The 20,783-nt window shown below is 36.3% G+C and overlaps 1 protein-coding gene across 1 annotated transcript in view; it reads left to right on the forward strand.

Moving 5' to 3' along the window:
• The window catches only part of SPATA1 (spermatogenesis associated 1), a 32,115-nt gene that overhangs the window by 4,911 nt on the left and 6,421 nt on the right, over positions 1–20,783 (forward strand). The window contains 8 exon segments of the mRNA XM_053655385.1: positions 4–57; positions 166–394; positions 3,828–3,942; positions 4,594–4,654; positions 12,989–13,121; positions 13,797–13,919; positions 17,744–17,844; positions 17,847–17,936. Coding sequence (XP_053511360.1) covers positions 4–57; positions 166–394; positions 3,828–3,942; positions 4,594–4,654; positions 12,989–13,121; positions 13,797–13,919; positions 17,744–17,844; positions 17,847–17,936 — 906 coding nt within the window.

Consider the following 20,783-nt stretch of genomic DNA (forward strand, 5'->3'; position numbering starts at 1 on the left):
TAGGTGAAGGCAAAACAAGAATCAGAACTGAAACTCAAATTGTTTGTTCCTCCATATGTGTGTAACATGACATTTTAAATCTATGCTAATTTTATTTTATTGGCTAATTTTTTAACCTACTGCTTTTTAACTTTCTAATTATGTAATATTTCCTATATGTTTTAGGCTCTTCAGTCAGAATTATATTTGCTTCCTATAATGGATCATTTTGGAAACATTTACTCAGCATCAAGAATTTCTTTAGATGGGTGGCAGACTAATAATGGTGTTGCTGAGGCTGTCAAAATAATTCTCAGACCAGTTACTGTAACTCTGTCAAAAGAAGAACCTGAAACAGATCCAAGTTTTTTAGAAAATACTTTGAAAAACCCTCTTAACAAAAATAAGGAAGAAGGTGATTTCAACTGCAATGGGAGAGACAAAGAGGTTATTACAGCATATTTTAGCAGTCAGGTCTGTAAGGAAATTCTGGGCCAATCTAGCCTTATGAATATAGGCACCATAAAAGGGAAAGCTACAGTTCAATTTGGGGATATTAAAATAGTTTCACCAGGTGGGAGAAATAAACCATTTAAGTACTATGCTAAAATAGAAACAAAATCAAAACACTTACTGTGCCTTAATTAACTCTACTGCCTTTACTTCTTTTATAATATTATAGTTTCAGATACAGTTAAGGCTAAATGAGAAAAGAAGGAAGTGATTACTACATAAAACCTTGGTATTATTTTAAATCTAAAAGGTTCTTAGTTAGCAAAACAGTATTTTAAACCAATGCAAAAACAACTTTAATCTTGGTAGACATTTGTATTTTAAAAAATTTTAGACTTTTGAGCTCACTATACCCATCAATTTACTAAAATAATTCAGTTCTTAAAACTGGTAAGTGATTTTTAAAAATCAAAGTTAAACTTATATAAATAAAGTTGTTATTACACTCTATTTTTTACCTTAATTCATACACTAAATAAACTATTGAAAAAGTAAATATACTAAACATTTATAAATGAAATGCATCCCCCTAGTCAAGGCTAATGACAACAGCCTTTACAGCTGCAAAATACACTTGATCTTAAACAGCTTCATTGTTTATATTCTAAGCAATTCTTATATTCTAAGTTTACACTATACCTAGTGACCTTCCAAACTTAGCACCTTCTTTAACCATAGGCACATTTAACATTTACCATTCTCATGTGATTTACTATTAATTAGTCTACAAGAAATTAGTTTTTATGCATTATGTGAGATAGGGTTTCTTAGTATTTTTCCATATATATACTACCGTTTATTGATAATAGTTGTATAAAATTGCCAAACTGCCCTTTAGTAGTGCATGAGAATTCAAAATATATGAGCCCTAACATTGTGATATTATCAAATATAGCTGATAAGAACATACACAGTATGTTTTATAAGTCCTTTAATAAGGGAAAAAAGGAGTACAGTATTGCTTTATCCATTTTTACACATTGAAATGGGTATTTCTTTACATTAGTTATCTCCGGTTCTTTCCTGCAAGTCTGTGCACTATGTCTTCTCATCTTTTTAAGGGTTTTTTTTTAAGGTTTTGTTTATTTTAGAGAGGGAAAGGGAGGGAAGAAGAGAGGGAGAGAATCATCAGTGTGTGGTTGCCTCTCACACGCCCCCTACTGGGGACCTGGCCCGCAACCCAGGCATATGCCCTGACTGGGAATTGAACTGTTGACCCTTTGGTTTTCAGGCCAGTGCTCAATCCACTGAGCCACACCAGCCAGTGCTCAGTTTTGACATAATTAAACTTTAACATATTTAATACTTGACTCCATCATTGACCCCAAACCAGTATATTTTCTTGACTTCTTTGCTTTTATCATATTTTCAGTTGTTCAGACTTTAAGCTTTGAAATTTCCTTTATTGTGGAATAATTGAGGTAAAAGAACTTCAAAAATCCTCTTAACTACCCCCCTTTCTTATAACTTCCTTTCCAGTCTATCCTCTAGATCCTGTTAGAATCATTCTTCTTGTTACAAGTTGAATTATCTGTCTCCCTATTTAAAAATCTTTGAAACACTCATTGATTACTACTTCAAGCCCAAGTTCCTTAAGGTGGCATAGAGGACCCTCATACTCTGACTTCAGACCCAGGGTTACCAATGTTGGGCTGTGCAGATTGTTCACTGCCTAGCTCTGGAAGCCTTTCTTTCATATAGATCATGATATGAATGGAGCTTGCAGGACTTTCTCAATAAGGTAGTTGGTTTAACAATTTTGCAATAATTTTAGCTATTACTGTTATTAGCACTATTATTATTATAGTTTAGGGGTAGGAAGAGGAGGAACAAGTACCAAGAAGTACAACTGGAGAAGTAGGTAGGGATTGGAACCTTAAGAACCTTGCTTGCAAAAAGCTAAGGAATTATGTAAGCAGTGAGAAGCGTGCTGAGATTTTTAATGGGGGTGGCATGATTGGATTTAAGTTCCAGAAAAACAACTTAGGCAACCATGTGGGCAACAGACGGAGGAAATAACTGAACTGGGAAATGCGGTGGAATAGAAATCAGAACTTGAAGAGACTGCTAAGGATTCTGGGCTGTGCTGGGTGCTTTACATGCACTGTGTCATTTTAGGGACAGGGAAACTGAAGTCAGAGCTATAACTTACCTCAGGTCACACCTGCTGTGACAGTGCCAGGACTTGAAATCTTATGGTTTGACTAAAAGCCCATGCTTTGTAACACTGGGCTAGAGTCATACAGAATTTTTCATGATTGCCGAAAACGCTACATACATTACTACTCTGTATCCTGCAAATGCTATTTTCTTCACTTAAATTTTTATTCTTTTCCAGACAAATATTTCACAGGTCAAAAACACAGTTATCAATGCCCTCCCGCTCCATTTTAAAAATAATGCAGTGCGTCATGCTCCAAACTGCCACTAGTAATACAAGGAACATGTCCCACCCCAATCAGAATGTCACTCAGAATCCAATCAGTTCTGTATTGTTTCTTTTGAGGGCGGCGGATTGGGAGGGTGGCATTTTACTAGTAGCTCTTAAACAGCTGACATACCCATTTTTTGTTCATTTTGCATTGAATATATTTTTTTAGAAAAATTCTGTTTGCTGTCCTTAAATGATTATTCTAGTGCCACCTGGGAAATAAATGGTAGCAGCCAGATTAAAATTAAACCAATAAGCTTTCAGGTTGCAAAATATTGTGACAGTCCTTGTAAAATGACTTTTTGAATATTAATATGACTCATTAATTTTTTCTAAATTAAAAAGTTGATTTGTCCAAGGGGAAAAATCTATATTATCACTGCCAGATTCATAATTCTGTTAAAAGGAAGGGAGATGTTATAAATGAAAATGTATGTGAAATACAAATGAAAATATATGCTCTATATTTACACCAGGGATTTCCAGAGAGGGTTCTTCAGAATGCTACATGAAAAAAAAGATACTTTGACAATTAAGTTTGAGTAAAACCCAACTTACCTCCCTCTTGAAAATTCACAATGTACATAAAAACAGAGAAATCATGCAGTAGGAGTGTGTGTGTATCTTCATACACAGTTGTGTTTCTGTTAGAGTTGCTTAATCCAGTTTTTCCCAAACTGAATTGACCAAAGAATTTTCCTTTCACCTTCATGAAATATCTCATAAAATTTACTTTGGAAATTGTTACCTCTTATTATGTATAGTAAAGTTCATGAATATTCTGAATCATAGGACAAGATAATAGTATGTTCATATAAAATAAAATTTTATTTTAATATTTTCTTTGTTGTGTTATAAACTCTAATATGTTATGAGCTCTGTTTGCCCTGGATGAACATTCCCCTGGGGGGGGGAAGACACGCCGAATAAAACCAGACTGCAAAAAATCAATTCGGAAATTCTGAATCGCCAGGATCATTGGAAGATTCAAATAATGACTGTTTTAGCACCAAAAAGAGGTAATTAGTATAAATATTCAGTGCACATATCATAATCTAAACTGTAAGAAGAGTGATATATCCAGAGTACTGTTATAAGGATTTCTAACTCAAAGATATGAGTTAAATGAGTGATATTTTAAGTTAAATTTATTTCTGTTGTAATCCTTTTGTCATCAGGGCCAACCTAGTTACAGAAAACTTTCTGTCTTCATTTGCATTTCTTAGAACTAATTTTTCAGCCTCTCTTTGATTCTTGGTTGTGGGTAAACTAATCAGTATGCTTGAGTTTCACATTGGTATCATTTCATTCAAATCAGTACTTAAAAAATTACAGAACTTAAGTTATATAAAAAATAAAGAATTTATAAACTATTTTTTACAAAAGAAATACAAACAAAATGTTTATAGAGTTTACAGTTATTTAACCTTGCAATAGACATTGGACTATGATTTGAATTTAGCTATAATGAAACACAATTTTATTGCTAATACTAAGTATAGTTTATATTGATCATTAAAGAGATTAAAAGGAATTATGATAATAATCTCAGGCTAACTTTAAAAAATTTTAGTGTTATATCTGTTTATAGAAGATGAAATAAAATATGAAAGGCTAATATGTATGTAATCATTTTTAACATGACTTTCAAATCTCTCATTTCTTTTAAGTCAGTTTCTTTGGAAAAATGAAGATGATGGAGTTAATAACAATAGAAGACATGACAGTCAGGTATGATATTAGGGTGTTTGTTTAAGTGTGATATTGAAACCTAATATTTATACTGAAACTAAATAAAATTGCAGATTAAAATGTCTAAATTGTCTAACTTTAGAGGTTAGAGGATGGGAGATAAACATCAGATAATTCAGGGACCTGACAATTCAGTGAAATTTGTGAAAGTTCCATGATCTGGGATATTTGGAGATATGCCCTTTAAAGGGAAAGCTAGGTTTTTATCTTGCCCCAGCTACCAATGAGAATGAGTCACTTGATAGACTTCTTTGGAATTTGGAGAGAATTTACCACATTTGGATATGCTGCTCCAATCTTCTTTTTTCAATCAAGTAATCTAAACGACTGCCAACTTTGAGTGGGCCCAAAGCAAAACGGCTCACTAGGTGATCCAAGAGGTATTGCAAGTAGAGCTGCGACTTGTATTTTATAGCCCAGCTGACCCATTGATGCTCAGTGTGATGCTCATGGATTGGATACTGAATGAATGGAGTGTGAGACAAGCACTGGCAGGAGAATCACATCTCAGAGCCCCCACAGATTTACAATGAAACATGCGTTGGAGCAAAGGCATGCCATCTTCAACAAAATAATGCTCTGTTGTTATTGGATATTAACAAAACATGCTACCCTCATGCTTTAAAATTTTTGTCAGTCTGGTGAGTGATTAATGCCATTTCACTGAGGTTGAAATTTCAACTTCCTGGGATACTCTTCAAGTTGATCATGATTTTATATTATGTGGATTCCATTTTGATAACTTTTTTGGAAGTAACTTTTCAAATATTTCTATTGAATTGTCTGCCATAGATTGCTGATTGGTGGGAATTTTTAATATACAGTGAAAACTTGTGCTTATATATATGGCAAATGTCTTCCTCTATTCTGTGCCATATAGTGTACCTTGCTGAGTACATTAAGTCTTCCACATATTATTTTTCCAAATTCTCTTTCTATGTTTTTTTCAATCATCAAGTGGATAAGTGTCAACTTATAATAGAAATAGCTCCTTGGTACAATATTCCATTAACTGCTTCCACACTTAAAATTTTGTGTAGAAAAAAAGTAGGCAAACTAAGCCTGTAGCCTGTTTATTAAGGCCTGTGACTTAAGAATGTTTTTTATATTTTTAATTTTCAGTTACAGTTTATATTCAGTGTTATTTTTTATTAGTTTCAGTGTATAGCATGATGGTTAGACAATCACATACTTTACAAAGTGCCTCCCTGGTATTCCCGGCACCCATGTGGCACAATACTATTGTACAGTATTACTGACTATATTCCCTATGCTTTACTGTACATCCCCATGAGTGTTTTGTAACTACCATCTGTACTTTATAATCCCTTCACCTTTTTCACCCTGTCTCCAACTGCCTTCCCCCCTAGCAACCATCAATCTGTTCTCTGTGTATGAGTCTGTTTCAATCTTGTTTATTCATTTATATTGTTCTTGAGATTCCACATATAAGGAGAATCATATGGTATAATACTTGACTTTCTCTGCCTGACATTTCATTTAGCATAAAACCCTCTATGTTCATCTATGCTTTCATAAATGGTAAAATTTCATTTTTATGGCTGAGTAATGTTCCATTGTACGTGTGGAACACAGCCATTCTTTTGTTTCGAGAATGTTTTCTAAAATTAGAAAACACTTAAAATAGCAGATCCATTCCACTTTTTTCTCGGTGACCACAATTAGTGTTATCTTTACCTTTTATATTTGTTACTTTTTTCTGATCTATTTTACTACTATCTTTATGTTTCATTTTCTTTGCCCATTTTATTTTTTAAATCTATTTATTTAATTGTTCAAGTGCAGTTTTGACTTTTACTCCCATCCCAGCCCACCCCCTCCAGTGCTCCCCACCTCCCTCCCATTTCCACCCCCCCTTAGTTGTTGTCCATGTGTCCTTTATACTAGTTCCTGTAAACCCTTCCCTTTTTCCACTGAAATTCCCTCCCTTCTCCCTTCTGGTCACTGTCAGCCTGTTCTCTATTTCAGTGTCTTTGGTTATATTTTGCTTCCTTATTTGTTTTGTTGTCTAGGTTCTTGTTAAAGATGAGATCATATGGTATTTGTCTTTTACCACCTGGCTTATTTCACTCAGCATAATGCTTTCCAGTTCCATCCATGCTGCAAAGGGTAGGAGCTCCTTCTTTCTTTCTGCTGCATAGAATTCCACTGTGTAAATGTACCATAGTTTTTTGATCCATTCATTTACGGACAGGCTCTAGGTTGCTTCCAACTCTTGGCTATTGTAAATTGTGCTGCTATGAACATTGGGGTGCATAGGTTTTTTTGGATTGGTGTTTCAGGGTCCTTAGGATATAATCCTAGCAGTGGAATTGCTGGGTCAGAAGGCAGATTCATTCTTAGTTTTCTTAGAAAATTCCATAGTGTTTTCCATAGTCATTGTACTAGTCTGCAACCCCATCAACAGTGCACTAGGCTTCCTTTTTCTCCACAACCTCTCCAACACTTGTTGTCTGTTGCTTTGTTTATGATGGCCATTCTGACTGGTATAAAGTGGTATCTCAATGTGGTTTTAATTTGCATCTTTCTGATAGCTAGCAATATTGAGCATCTTTTCATGTGTCTCTGGATCCTCTGTATGTCCTCCTTGGAGAAATGTCTGTTCAAGTCCTTTGCCCTCTTTTTGATTGGGTTTTTTGTCTTTCTGGAGTAGAGTCATGTGAGTTCTTCATGTATTTTGGAGATTAAACCCTTGTCTGAGGTATCATTGGCAAATATTTTTTTCCATACAGTTGGTTCTCTTTTTATTTTAATACTATTTTCTTTAGCCTCGCAGAAGCTTTTTATTTTGATGAGATCCCATTTGTTTATTCTTTCCTTTATGTCCTTTGCTCTAGGGGACATATCAGTAAAAATGTTGCTGCATAAAATATCTGAGATTTTCCTGCCAATGTTCTTCTCTAGGACTTTAATGGTGTCACACCTTATATTTAAGTCTTTTATCCATCTTGAATTTATTTTGGTGTATGGTGTAAGTTGGTGCTTGTGTTTCATTTTTTTTTTCATGTAGCTGTCCAGTTCTTCCAACACCATTTGTTGGAGAGGCTATTTTCACTCCATTTTATGTTGCTGCCCTCTTTGTTGAATATTAAGTGACCATAGAGACTTGATTTTATTTCTGGGCTCTGTGTTCTGTTCCATTGATCTATATGCCTATTTTTATGCCAGTACTGGGCTGTTTTGATTACAGTGGTGGCCTTGTAATACAGTTTGGTATCAGGTATTGTGATCCCTCCTACTTTGTTCTTCTTTCTCAAAATTGCAGCTGCTATTCGGGGTTGTTTATGGTTCCATATAAATTTTTGAAGTGTTTGGTCTATGTCTGTGAAATGTGTCATTGGTACTTTAATAGGTATTGCATTGAATCTGTAAATTGCTTATTTTGATGATGTTAATTCTTCCAATCTATGAACATGGTATATGTTTCCATTTGTTTTTGTCTTCCTTGATATCTATCTTTCTTCAGTGTTGTGTAGTTTTCTGCATATAGGTTTTTTACCTCCTCAGTTAAGTTTATTCCTAGGTATTTTATTTTTCTTTTTGCTATATCAAATGGGATTTTTTCTTTATTTCTGCTTCTGCTGTTTCATTGTTGGTATACAAAAATGCCTTTGATTTCTGGATATTGACTTTGTATCCCTCTGTTTTGCCAAATTCATTTATTAGGTCGAGCAGTTTTTGGGTAGAGTCTATAGGATTTTCCATGTACATTATCATGTCATCTGCAAACAGTGACAGTTTTGTTTCCTCCTTTCCTATTTGGATGCCTTTTATTTCCCTTTCTTGTCTGATTGCTGTGGCTAAAACTTCCAATACTATATTGAATAGAAGTGGTGAAAGTGGACAACCTTGTCTTGTTCTTGATCTTAGTGGAAAAGCTTTTAGTTTTTTCCCATTGAGTATGATGTTATCTGTAGGTCTCTCATATATGGCCTTTATTATACTGAGGAATGCTCCCTCTATTCCTACTTTGCTGTGTGTTTTTATCTTAAACGGGTGCTGTACCTTATCAAAAGCTTTTTTCGCATCTATTGATATGATCATGTGATTTTTGTCTTTCCTTTTGTTTATGTGATGTATTACATTTACTGATTTGCAAATATTGAACCATCCTTGCATCCCTGGGATGAATCCCACTGGATCATGGTGTACGATCTTTTTAATATATTGTTGGATGCGGTTTGCCAATATTTTGTTGAGGATTTCAGTGTCTATGTTCATCAGCAATATTGGCCTGAAGTTTTCTTCCTTTGTTGTGTCTGTATCTGGTTTGGGGATTAGGATGATGCTGGCTTCATGAAAAGAGTTTGGGTGTCTTCCATCATTTTGGATTTTTTGGAATAGTCTGTGAAGAATAGGGGTTAGCTCTTCCTTAAATGCTTTGTGGAATTCTCCTGTGAAACGATCTGGTCCAGGGCTCTGGTCCATAGGAGATTTTTGATTACTGCTTCAATTTCATCTGCTGTTATTGGTCTGTTCAGGCTTTCTGCTTCTTCTTCATTGAGTTTTGGAAGATTATATTTTTCTAGAAATTTGTCCATTTCACCTAGGTTTTCAAATTTTTTGGCATACAGTTTTTCATAGTTATTTCTTACAATCCTTTGTATTTCTGTGGTGTCAGTTGTAATCTCTCCTTTTTCACTTCTGATTGTGTTTATTTGGGTCCCCTCTCTTCTTTTCTTGATGAGCCTGCTTAAAGGCCTGCCAATTTTTTTCATCTTTTAAAAAAACCAGCTTCTGGATTCACTGATGCTTTTAGTCTCTATGTCATTTAATTGTGCTCTGATCTTGGTTATTTCCTTCCTTCTATTGCTCTGGGATATATTTGTTGTTGTTCCTTGAGTTCTTATAGGCGTACAGTTAGGTTGTTTGTCTGAAATGTTTCTATCTTTCTTAGGTAGGCCTGTATTGCTATGAACTTCCCTCTCAGGACTGCCTTCCCTGAGTCCCACAAGTTTTGGGTTGTCACGAGTTCATTTTCATTTGTTTCCAGAAACTTTTTGATTTCTTCTCTAATTTCGTTCTTGTCCCATTCATTGTTTAATAGCATGCTATTCAATCTCCATGATTTTGAGTGTTTTGGGTTTTTTCCTTTGGGGTTGGTTTCTAGTTTCAGTTCCTTGTGGTCAGAGAAAATGTTTGGTATAATTTCAATTTTCTTGAATTTGTTGAGGCTTGTTTTGTGTCCTATCATGTGGTCTATCTTTGAAAATGTTCCATGTGCATTTGAAAAGAATGTGTATTTAGCTTCTTGGGGATGAAGGGCTCTATTAATAACCGTTCAGTCCATTTCACCTATGGTGTTGTTCAATGCCACAATATCTTGTTGATATTTTGTTTGCCATTTTATTTATATTCTTCATTATCCTTACTATATATTTGGTCATATCTGCTCCTCCTTGGATAATTGCTGATTTATTTATTTCTGAGACAATTTTATTTTTTCCTTAATTTCTTCTGTTTGGCCAACTTTATTTCACATGTTCCTGTTATGTTTTCATTGTTATTCGTAGCTAAAAATTTTAAATTAGAGTGTTTGTTAATATCTACAAAAACGTGTTTATTTTTAGGGTATTTATTTATTTACTTATTTTTATTTTGTCCATCAACATTTATCTTCCTACCCTCCCCCACCTCTATCCAACCCCCTACCCCTGCAATTACCACACTGTTTCCTTGCCCATGAGTTCTTTCTTTCTTTTTTTTTTTTTTTGGTTTGATCCCTACGCCCTCCCAGCTCCCCTGCCTAGAGCTGTCAGCTTGCTTTCTATCTGTGAGTCTATTTCTATTTTGCTTATTAGTTCAATTTTGAGGGTTTTAAAAAACTAATTGTGCGAATGCTAGATTGTTTTAAAGATATTGTTCACGTTTACTTGTGTTAGATTTTTCTTTATCAGTATTAACAAACGTGTTCTTATAGAGGAAGAGAGAGCAATATTTTGATGGTTTTTCTGCGTCTTAGGTTTAGAGCACCCTCTTCTGTTGGTACAACAAAATGCAGCTGTTTATTTTTAAATAAATGGGGTTTGGTGGGGAAGGGGTTTGTTTTCTTTGGATACTTTTCCTGCTAATTCTTCAGAGCTCTCACCTTAGCTACTTTCCTCTTCTCTCTTACCATCTAGGACCAAAGAAATAACACCCGTTATTGTCAAAGCACTTTCCTCTCAGAAGTTATGTTTTCCAGTGTCCAAAGGGGAGAGGGGAGGGAATTTCAGGGGAAAAGGGGAAGGGTTTACAGGAACAAGTATAAAAGACACATGGACAAAAACTGGGGGGGGGGGGGGGGAAATGGAAGGGAGGGGGGAGGGCTGGGTGGGTGGGCTGGGATGGGAGTAAAAGAGAAAACTGTACTTGAACAACAATTAAAATAAAATAAATGTCATAAAAAAGATGTCTTCCCATGATTACCACCTCTGGCCCCCTACATTTTACAAGCCCTTTTCTTCTAGATTCCTCATAGAAAGTGCTATGATTTACTAGATCTCATTCTTACTCTCAATATTTCTTCACTGCATGGGAAGGGCCTCTTATTTCAGATAAAACTGTGGTTGATGTTTCCAGTGTCATCTTCATAGTTGTCAATTCATGACTGTTGGCACCAATTCAACACCAACAGAAATCTCCAGTTTGGTCTGTGGTGAAGACAGAAACTTTATTCAGTGCTAAACAGCTCAATCGTTATGCAGCAGGGCTGTGATGTGGGACCAGGCCCTTCTCCATCTAGACACCTGTGCTTTGCTTCCCAGATGGTCTCCTCTGCTCTGTTGTGTTCCATTATGATCTGCTTTGCAGTGCACTGGTCCACTCCATTCTATGCTGCTCTGCTCTATCCTTTGTGGGTCTGTTCTACTCAGCTCTGGTGAGACATCTGTGTATTTCAGTTCAGCCAGGGAAACAGCCTTCAGCCTCTGGTGGAAAGGGAAAGTGTGCTCCCTGAGGCAGAGGGGGACCTGGCTTGTAGAGAGTGAAGTCCCTGCCCCTGGTCCCTGATTGGTCTGTTCTCATGCAAATGAGGACTCCAAATTCTCTTGCAGTTTGGTCCAAACGGCACTTTTCTGATTGGTCAGTGAAGATGCTGGTGGAGATATAGCCAAACAGCTCCAATTGGATGGGAAAGCTTCAGTCCTAGGATTAAAATGGGATTCTAGGAACTCCTTTGTAAGGGTTGACTCAGACAGTGCAGGCAAGCAGTTCAGTGCAGAGACAGGTAGTTCAGTGCAGGCTTCTCTGTGAAGTGCAGTATTTGTGAGAGGCCCCTGTATAGAAATGGCTGCCAGACTCTTTTTTCAGAATTTGAGCCCAGTTAGACACTAGGAACCCTTCTTCATAGTTATCTTCTTTCCCAGGATCCACATACTTATCTCTAATGCATAGTTATGTATGGCTCTGCTCAGTCGTTGGCTCCCAAACCCAATCTGCTGGTCCAGTGTGTTTATTTCCACACTTACATGTAGATTAAAGCATGTGTAAATTAAAGGATTCTGTGTCCTAGCTGTGCTGTAGATATAAATTATGGGTACTTTTATTTGCTTTCTTTTTATAGTAGTTGGGAGGATGTATGGAGAGATTCTGATTTAGGAGGTTGCCATTATCCTGTGAGAACCTGATTTTATAAGTTAAGAAAATAAAATAACATAAACTTGAAAAAGGATGATAAAACAAAGTAGTAGCAAGGGCTTAAGAAAGATAAAGTAGAAACTAGTAAGTTGCAGAAGTAAAAAAGACTAGCAGAACTGAAACAATTCAAGATCTATAAAGTGGTAGAGAGAGAAACATCAACATTGTTAAGGCTTGTAGTCATTTATCAAAAATTGGCAGAAACACAAAAATCAGAAAAGATAAAGGTGCTATAACACAAATATAGAAGAGATAAAATATATGAAAACAAGGTGTGTGCAAAAATTTGAAAATGCAATAGAGTATCCAATTTTCTAACCAAATGTAAATGATCAAAATTTACTCAAGATGAAAGAAACCATAGCCAGCTTAGAAAAATGTCAACATTATCTACTGTAAAAAGTAACTAAGGCAAGAAATCTTAGAAGGTAATCATATTCAGAAAGCAATAATATACTCTTTTTCTTCATTTTTACATTTGAAGCCATTCTAAGTAATAGTGGAATGGAGAAGCTGGAGCATAAGAAAGAGTCTGTAAGTATAATACATATATGCAAAAAATATCACCATTTAAGTAAAAAATGTATTATGTTACATATTATCAAATGCTTACAGATGGGGGAAAAATAATGTATCACCCTACCAAATCTTACTTATTTTCATGTTTTCTTTCAGATAGGTAAAAAAGAATACATCACCTTACCAGATCTTAAAGATTTTCCTTCACCTCCTTGTCAACCTTACAGTCACTTACAGTCCAATGTGGAGATTCCAGGAATAACTGAAGTCTCTTTACTGCAGATTCGTAGTAAGTATGATGAGCATAAGTACAGATACGATGTACCATAATTACAGATGATTCTGTGAGATAAAGTTAAATGATGTTAATGGGGAATTACTGTATGATGAGCAATGAGTTTCAGTTTGAGAAGTTAAAAAAAAACTTCCTAAGATGGGTAGTGGTGATGGGTGCATAACATTGTGGGTAACTTAATGCCTATACACTAAAAGTGATTAAACTTAAAATTTTAATGCATGTTTTACCACAAAGAAGTTACATTATTTTATATTAATTAGTGCATATGTTTGGTCACTAACATGATTTCTGCATTAAAAAATATGCTCTAAAATTTACATTTTTCATGTAAGATTTAATTACAAATCTTTGGGCCCAAGATAAATTTACTAAAAGAATTAAACCAAGACATATAACTACTTGAGTTTTGTGTAGCTTCACCTGGCTTTACAGATGTATGGGACCTACTATGTTCTTCACATATATGTAAATCCCCTTAGGTATCACTCTTAGAAAGGGAAATGACTCCTCAGAGTTTTCCATAGCAGCAAATACTATATTACAGGAAGAAAAATAGAATTTGGGGTAGAACTTATTTTAAACTACATTTAAGTTTTATACACTATATTTTAGGAAATGAACCATCTTTTAGCTTTCAGACATTGATGAGCATGGGTTATATTTTAGGAATGAAGGCTATCAAACAAATAAAACAAGTAAAGGAAGAAAGAAAGTATCTGCAAAGAATTAAAGAGGAGCTAATAAAAGTTGAAAAGCAGTATGAACAAAGCACACTGAAACAATATCATGGTAAAGTTTATTACATATCTTTTATCACTATAAAAAACTTAAGTTTTATAGAATTTGTGCTTTTTACTATTTACTATTTTACTGTTATGGTTTAAGTGGTATACTTGATATGAGATCAATTCAGATACCATTAAATTACTGTTTAATTGTATTTAATACAATAAATGCAACATGCTTTATGTAGAGTATTTTTTATTAAAATTCAAATATTTTTATAAGGGACATTCATTTATTCATTCTTCTACACATTTACTATATAAGTATTAAGCACTTACTGAATTTGGCCACTGTTCTAGCAGTCGATACTAATAAGTGGGCACAGCCTTGTCCCTGCCCTCAAGAGTTTACAGCCCAACAGGGAAATGACAATCAAGTTAAGCAGTAATGATACGTCCTGATAAATGAGTACTATGATAAAGGAATTACAGAACTCCGTGCAGGAATACAGAGGACGAACACCTAAATTAGCTGGAAGAGATAAGAAAGACATCCAGGAAAAGATGTGCCAGCATCTGAAGTGTGCCTCCTCTTGGATTCAGGCCTTCGGCATGGTTTTCCCTCTGCCATCTACATCTGCTTGTCCTACCTTCTCCTTTTATCCTCTTCTCCCCATTCCAACTGGCTATTTTCTCACTAATCATTCAATCTCAGCTTAAATCTCACTCTAGAAGCCTGGATCACCTTAGTCTCCTCAAGGTGCTTAATTTTTTTATGTGTGTCTGTCTGTTTTGCTAAACTGAATGAATGAAAGAATAAATGAATGAGTGAATGAATAGGAATCAGGTAGAAGAAGGAGGTAGTTTCTTTGCAATAGAAATAGAAACATTATTGTTATAACTGGTAGACGTGGAAAAAATGAGCCAGGGTGAAAAAAGTATAGGCTAATGCTTTGAGAGATGTCAAATGATTTTAGTGTCCTGTGTTTTGGGTTGTACTTGAGAATTATAAGGGTAACAGGTGCATATGGAATTAACAGATTTTAGGATTCTCAATTTACAGCAAAATTATTACTTCATTACTAGAATTGACTGAAGGTTATAGACAATTTCAGGAGACATTTCTGAATGCTCTACATCCTAGTATTGAAATGTTATCTGAAAGTGAAGACAGCGACTCAGCCTTGTTGCACATCAAACAAGCAATTTTATTAGACGGATTCAAGGGATGGACTAGAAATTGAAAGATTGATTGTAGTACCAGATCAATCTTTTACTTAGGCAAGCTACTCCTCTTCTTTGTGCCTCACTCTTTTGATTTATAAAATGAGAATGATCAGTCACTTTCCATTTTAACAGGAACATTTCAAATTAAAGGCATGTATTGGCCATTAAATATTTATGGAGCCTATTATGTGCTTCAGTTCCAGCATTTAAAAAATTTTTATTTATTGATTTTAGAGAGAGAGAGGAAGTGGGAAGGAGAGAGAGTATTCATTGGTTGATTCTTGTATATGCCCTGGCCAGGGATTGAACCTGAAACCTTGGAGTATCAGGATGATGCTCTAAACTGAACTACCCAGCTAGGGTTCCAGCATTGATTTAAAAAATTTTTTTATTCTCACCTAAGGACATGCTTATTGATTTTAGATGGAGGAAAAGGGAAGGAGAGAAACAATGATGTGAGACTCTCCCCGACAGGGGACTGAGCCGATAACCCATGCATATGCCCTGCTGGACAATGCCCAACCAACTAAGCCACACTGGCCAGGGCTCCAGCATTATTTTAACTGCTGAGGATATAGCAATAAATAAATGTGGCCCTTCCTCTAAGGAGCTTGCTTAACAAATAAGACAGTGTCAGCTACTAATTAGAGCTGAGGTGTCAATTGAAAAGAGTGTAGTAAAGAGTGATGGGCAGGAGAGATGCTTTAGCTAGGGTTTCCAAGAGCAGCATTTCTATAGGGAGGTACCATTAAGATTTGATTTTTAAGGAGGCAAGCATGTAAAGAGATAGTGGGGAACAGTAGGAACAAAAGGGATATTAAATGTCAAGGTCTGAAGATAGGAATGAGTTTTCTGTCTTAGGACCTGAAAGAAGGCCGGTGTGGCCGGAGTATGATAACTAAGGAGGAATGTGGAGGGAAATAACAACGAAAGTTCAGCAAGAAGCCCTGGCTGGGTGGCTTGGTTGGAGACTTGTCAGGTACACCAAGAGGTGTCAGGTTTGATTCCTGGTCAGGGCATATACCTGGGTTGTGGGTTCCAGCTCTGCTTGGGGCACATAAGGGAGGCAACTGATCAATGTTTCTCTCTCACGTCAGTCTTTCTCTCTCTCCCTGCCTCTCTCTAAAAAAATCAATAAACATATCCTTGGGTGGTATTAAAAAATAAAAATCCAGCAAGGAACGGATAGGCTGATTCTAGGAATTTGGATTTTATTCTAAGTAAGGTGGGAATCCACTGGAAGATTTTTTTAAGCTAGGGATTTACATGATTTTTAAAATATTTTAGAATATTCAGAATGACTGCTATATGGTAGCCTTTAGAGGGACAAGAACAGAAGCAGAGAGATTAGTTAGAAAGATCTAAGAAAGAAAAGAAAGAAAGGAAGGAAGGAAGGAAGGAAGGAAGGAAGGAAGGAAGGAAGGAGAGAGAGAGAGAGAGAGAGAGAGAGAGAGAAAGAAAGAAAGAAAGAAAGAAAGAAAGAAAGAAAGAAAGAAAGGAAGAAGGAAGGAAGGAAAGAAGGAAGGAAGGAAGGAAAGAAGGAAGGAAGGAAGGAAGAAAGGAAGAAAAGAAGAAAGAAAGAAAGAAAGAAAGAAAGAAAGAAAGAAAGAAAGAAAGAAAGAAAGAAAGAAAGAAAGAACCCTGGCTGGTGTGGCTCAGTGAATTGAGTGCCGGCCTGCAAACCAAAGGGTCAACAGTTCCATTCCCAGTCAGGGCACAAGCCTGGGTTGCAAGCCAGATCCCCCATCGGGGGCATAGGAGAGGCAACCACACATTGATGTTTCTCTCCCTGTCTTTTTTCCTACCTTTCCTCTCTCTAAAAATAAATAAATAAAATCTTTTTTAAAAAAGAAAGAAATGCTTACTATATAAGGTATAAAGATTACATATAGGGCAATAGTTAAAATTTTGAGTTAAGTTCTATGTAGTCGTATAATTTTAATCAAATCACTATATAAAGTATTTTAAATATGATGTTTACATTTTTTTTGATGATCTGAAAAAATCAACATGAACATAATTTGATATTATGTAGCATATATCTAGCATGCAGTTGGTGTTGCTGTTAAGTTTGTAGTTAGAACCTCATCAGGTCCAAAGCAGTTTCCTAGCTGGTAGTGTTGAATTTCTAATTGAGGGTCTCAGGTTTGAGATATCTGATCCACACAATTCTGGGGATATAGGTGGAATAAACTTGATAAAAGATGAATCAGCACCACTAGATATCACAAAACACATCATCTTGAGGTCTGAAAAAGACTAAGGAAAAATTAGAAAAAGTATGTTATGCCTCTATCTTTCAAAATTATAAATAAATTTTCCATAATCCAATCAGATTATGGTATAGTAATCAAAATAAAAATTATGTGCATTTTACTATATATAATATTTTAAATAAATATTTCCCAGAAATAATTATAAGCTTAAAGAAAAACTTGGTCATGGATTTTGGCTATGTTACTATTTCACTATATTTGTAGATAAATACTTTTATTATTTATTATTTAAGAAACATTTCTCTCTTAGCTCTAATTTTCTCAGCATATAAGAAAGGGAGGGGAGGGAATAGAAGAGTTTAAATTAACTCTAGGATCCCTTTTACATTTAACAGTTTAATCCTTTAGTCAAACTCAAACTACATCCTTTGCTTTTTTTTTATAGCTTGTGATAATTCGAAATAAAAATGCTTTGAAACAAAGAAAGTGACAACATCACTGGAGGGGGTTTTAGTAAAATTTCCAGAAGATTTAGAACTCTACTATGCTTATGCAGTAGTAGAGTTCTGCTCATGCAGCTTAAAGCCAGGGAGGTCAAGATGAGACCGAAGAATATGGCAAACATCACAAACTCTAAGGTGCTACTAAATGTGCTCATATTCCATTAGAGAAATTCTATTTAAAATGTTTGCTTTATAATTGTTAGTATTATTATATTTAGGATGCTTTGGGCTGCAGATAAACCTTGACTCAGACTGGCTTAAACAAAAAGAAAATGCATGATGCTAAGGAGATACAATCACCAGTGTAATGATGTCTTTAAATGTCTAGGCGCTTCTGGTACTGGGTTGTATGACTTTGTCCCCTACAGTGGCTCTCATAGCACCTAGTTGTCTTTAGCTTTATTCGAAACAATATTGTTAGACTGTATTGTGATAGCTGTTATATCAGAGGACATTTAAAAAAAAACCTATCAAACTTGATGAACTTTTGTGTAGCCATTTTAATATTGAAGATGGGAGAAAATATGCAACTTTTTACATACTATTTCAAGAAAGGTAAAAACACAATTGAAATGCAAAAAGACTTGTGCAGTGTATGCAGAAGGTGTTGTGACTGATTGAACGTGTCAAAAATGGTTTGTGAAGTTTCATGCTGGAGATTTCTTACTGGACAAAGCTCCACAGTCAAGTAGACCAGTTGAAGTTGATAGCAATCAAATTGAGACATTAACTAAGAACAACCAATGTTATATACCAGGCAGGAGATAGCCAACATACTGAAAATATCCCAGTTAAAAAAAATATTGGTGATAATGAATAAATGTGTCTTTTGTATTATGGAAAAAACATAATGGACTTTTTGGCCAACCCAGTATTTCCTGATTATTTTCAAATGTTTGTTTGGTTACTAAACACCTTTCCCTCATGGTAGCAATAGAGTTGCTAATGGCAAGTAGAGTTATATGCCTCCAAACTAAGAAAGAACCTCTTCCAGACAAATGGAACATACAAAACTTGCCCTTTTGCTTGGTGGGGGATCAACCGGGCCTACTCTGGAATAATAATAGTTACCAGGGAATGCTCTATGCTGACTTAGACCAATTACAAACAACTCTGTCCCTGAGGTTAGGCTTATTTTCTCTGACTCTATGGGAAAGAGATGAACACATGATGAAATACAGTGGGGGACAAACAGTTATTTATTACATTCCTCTTTTATGTGTGGGTAAGTTAATAACATTCATAGAATCTCAAATTATTGATTTTCTAAAGAAATTATTAAATTATATTAAATTTTGTCAATTTATTTTTTCTTAAGATAGTCTTGAGTATTGAAAAATCAGAGACATGAAGTTTATTTTTTTAATTGAAGTAATGGAAGTATAATTTTTTTATATTTCCACCATATAATTAAAGAACAAACTCCAGGAGCCACTTATCTGTTTAATTTTGGTTGCCTGATTCTACTTATCCAAAAAAGTTTTTATATGTTAATCATGATTAAGATTATTGAGTTAACTTTAGACATGATGAAACATTAAAAATTTCAGCTTCTGGTCAAGATGGTGATGTGGGCCAACATGGCTCACCTCTTTGCACAACCACATCAAAATTACAAATAAAATATAGAACAGCCATCACTCAGGAATGTCAGAAATCGAGCTAAATGGAGGCCTGACAACTATGGAATTGAAGAAACCCCATCCATCCAGACTCGTAGGAGGGGTGCAGATGTGGAATGGGCTGGCCCCACACCCATGTACATAAAAATTCTGGAGGGATGTCTCTGGAGTGAGGAGTCCCAGACCCACACCAGGGCCCTCAGCCTAGGATTTCAGGGCCAGGAAGATAACTCTCCACAACTTCTGGCTGCAAAAACTGGCAGGGAGCCCTGGCTGGTGTGGCTCAGTGGATTGAGTTCCAGCCTGTGAACCAAAAGGTCGCTGGTTCAATTCCCAGTCAGGGCACATGCCTGGGTAGTGGGCCAGGTCCCCAGTAATAGGTGTGCAAGAGGCAACTGAGCAATGTATCTCGCACACATCAATGTTTCTCTCCCTCTTTTTTTCTCCCTTCCTTCCTCTCTCTCTAAAGATAAATAAATACATTTTAAAGAACTGGCAGGGATTGAGACAATGGAGGTGGCTGCTGGATCCCTAAGCATTTCCTCTTGGGGAACCCACACCTGGACTAACATACTCAGACTCGCTCCCTGTGAACTCCAGCACTAGGGTAGCAGCTTGAAGGACACCAGTGATATACAAGGAGAGAATGAAGTGTCTGACATCGGGGTGAGCAGGGTCCATTATCCCTTTGCTGAGCCCTCCCCGCTACCAGCCAGTAGGCTGGTGCCATATCTGAGACTCCCATCAACCTGGCTAACACTGTGTGACCTGCTTTGGATATCCATAGAGGCTCCACCCCAACTGACTTACGGGCCCACCCAAGCTGCTTTTCCATAAGAATGGCTGGTCTTGGCTCCTCAATCCTATCAAACAAGCAACAGCTGGCTTTAGTGAGCCCTCATAGCAGCAGCCAGATTATAAAGTCACAACTTGGTGTCACCTGGGAATCTCCAAGCCCAGCATGAGTAGCAACCATCTCAGATTGCTTTATAGCTCAGACAGGGTGCCCCAGGCAAAACAGAGATGAGGGATGACCTTGGCCTGCACCACCTGGGAAACCCCAGGGCCAACACACCCAGTGGACAGCTACAGACCACGTCAGAGCACCACCACCTTGCCCCTGCACAGCTGATCCTTCATGGAGGGTGCAGGTGGGTGGTCAGTGATCAACAGCCAATCCTTGCAGCTGGCTGGCCTGGGTAAATCCCTTCCATTGATCTGCCAACAGCAACCAAGGCTCAACTACAAGAAGAGGGTGTACCCTCAGCCCACATAAAGGGCACACCTTGAGTACATCAAGCTTGAGTGACAGGGGGGGCTGAGCTATTGGACCCTACAGAACACCCACTTCATTAAGGCA

Source organism: Artibeus jamaicensis, unplaced genomic scaffold (assembly GCF_021234435.1).
Source record: "Artibeus jamaicensis isolate MK-2021 breed Jamaican fruit bat unplaced genomic scaffold, CSHL_Jam_final scaffold_1019, whole genome shotgun sequence".
Classification (NCBI taxonomy): Eukaryota; Metazoa; Chordata; class Mammalia; order Chiroptera; family Phyllostomidae; genus Artibeus; species Artibeus jamaicensis.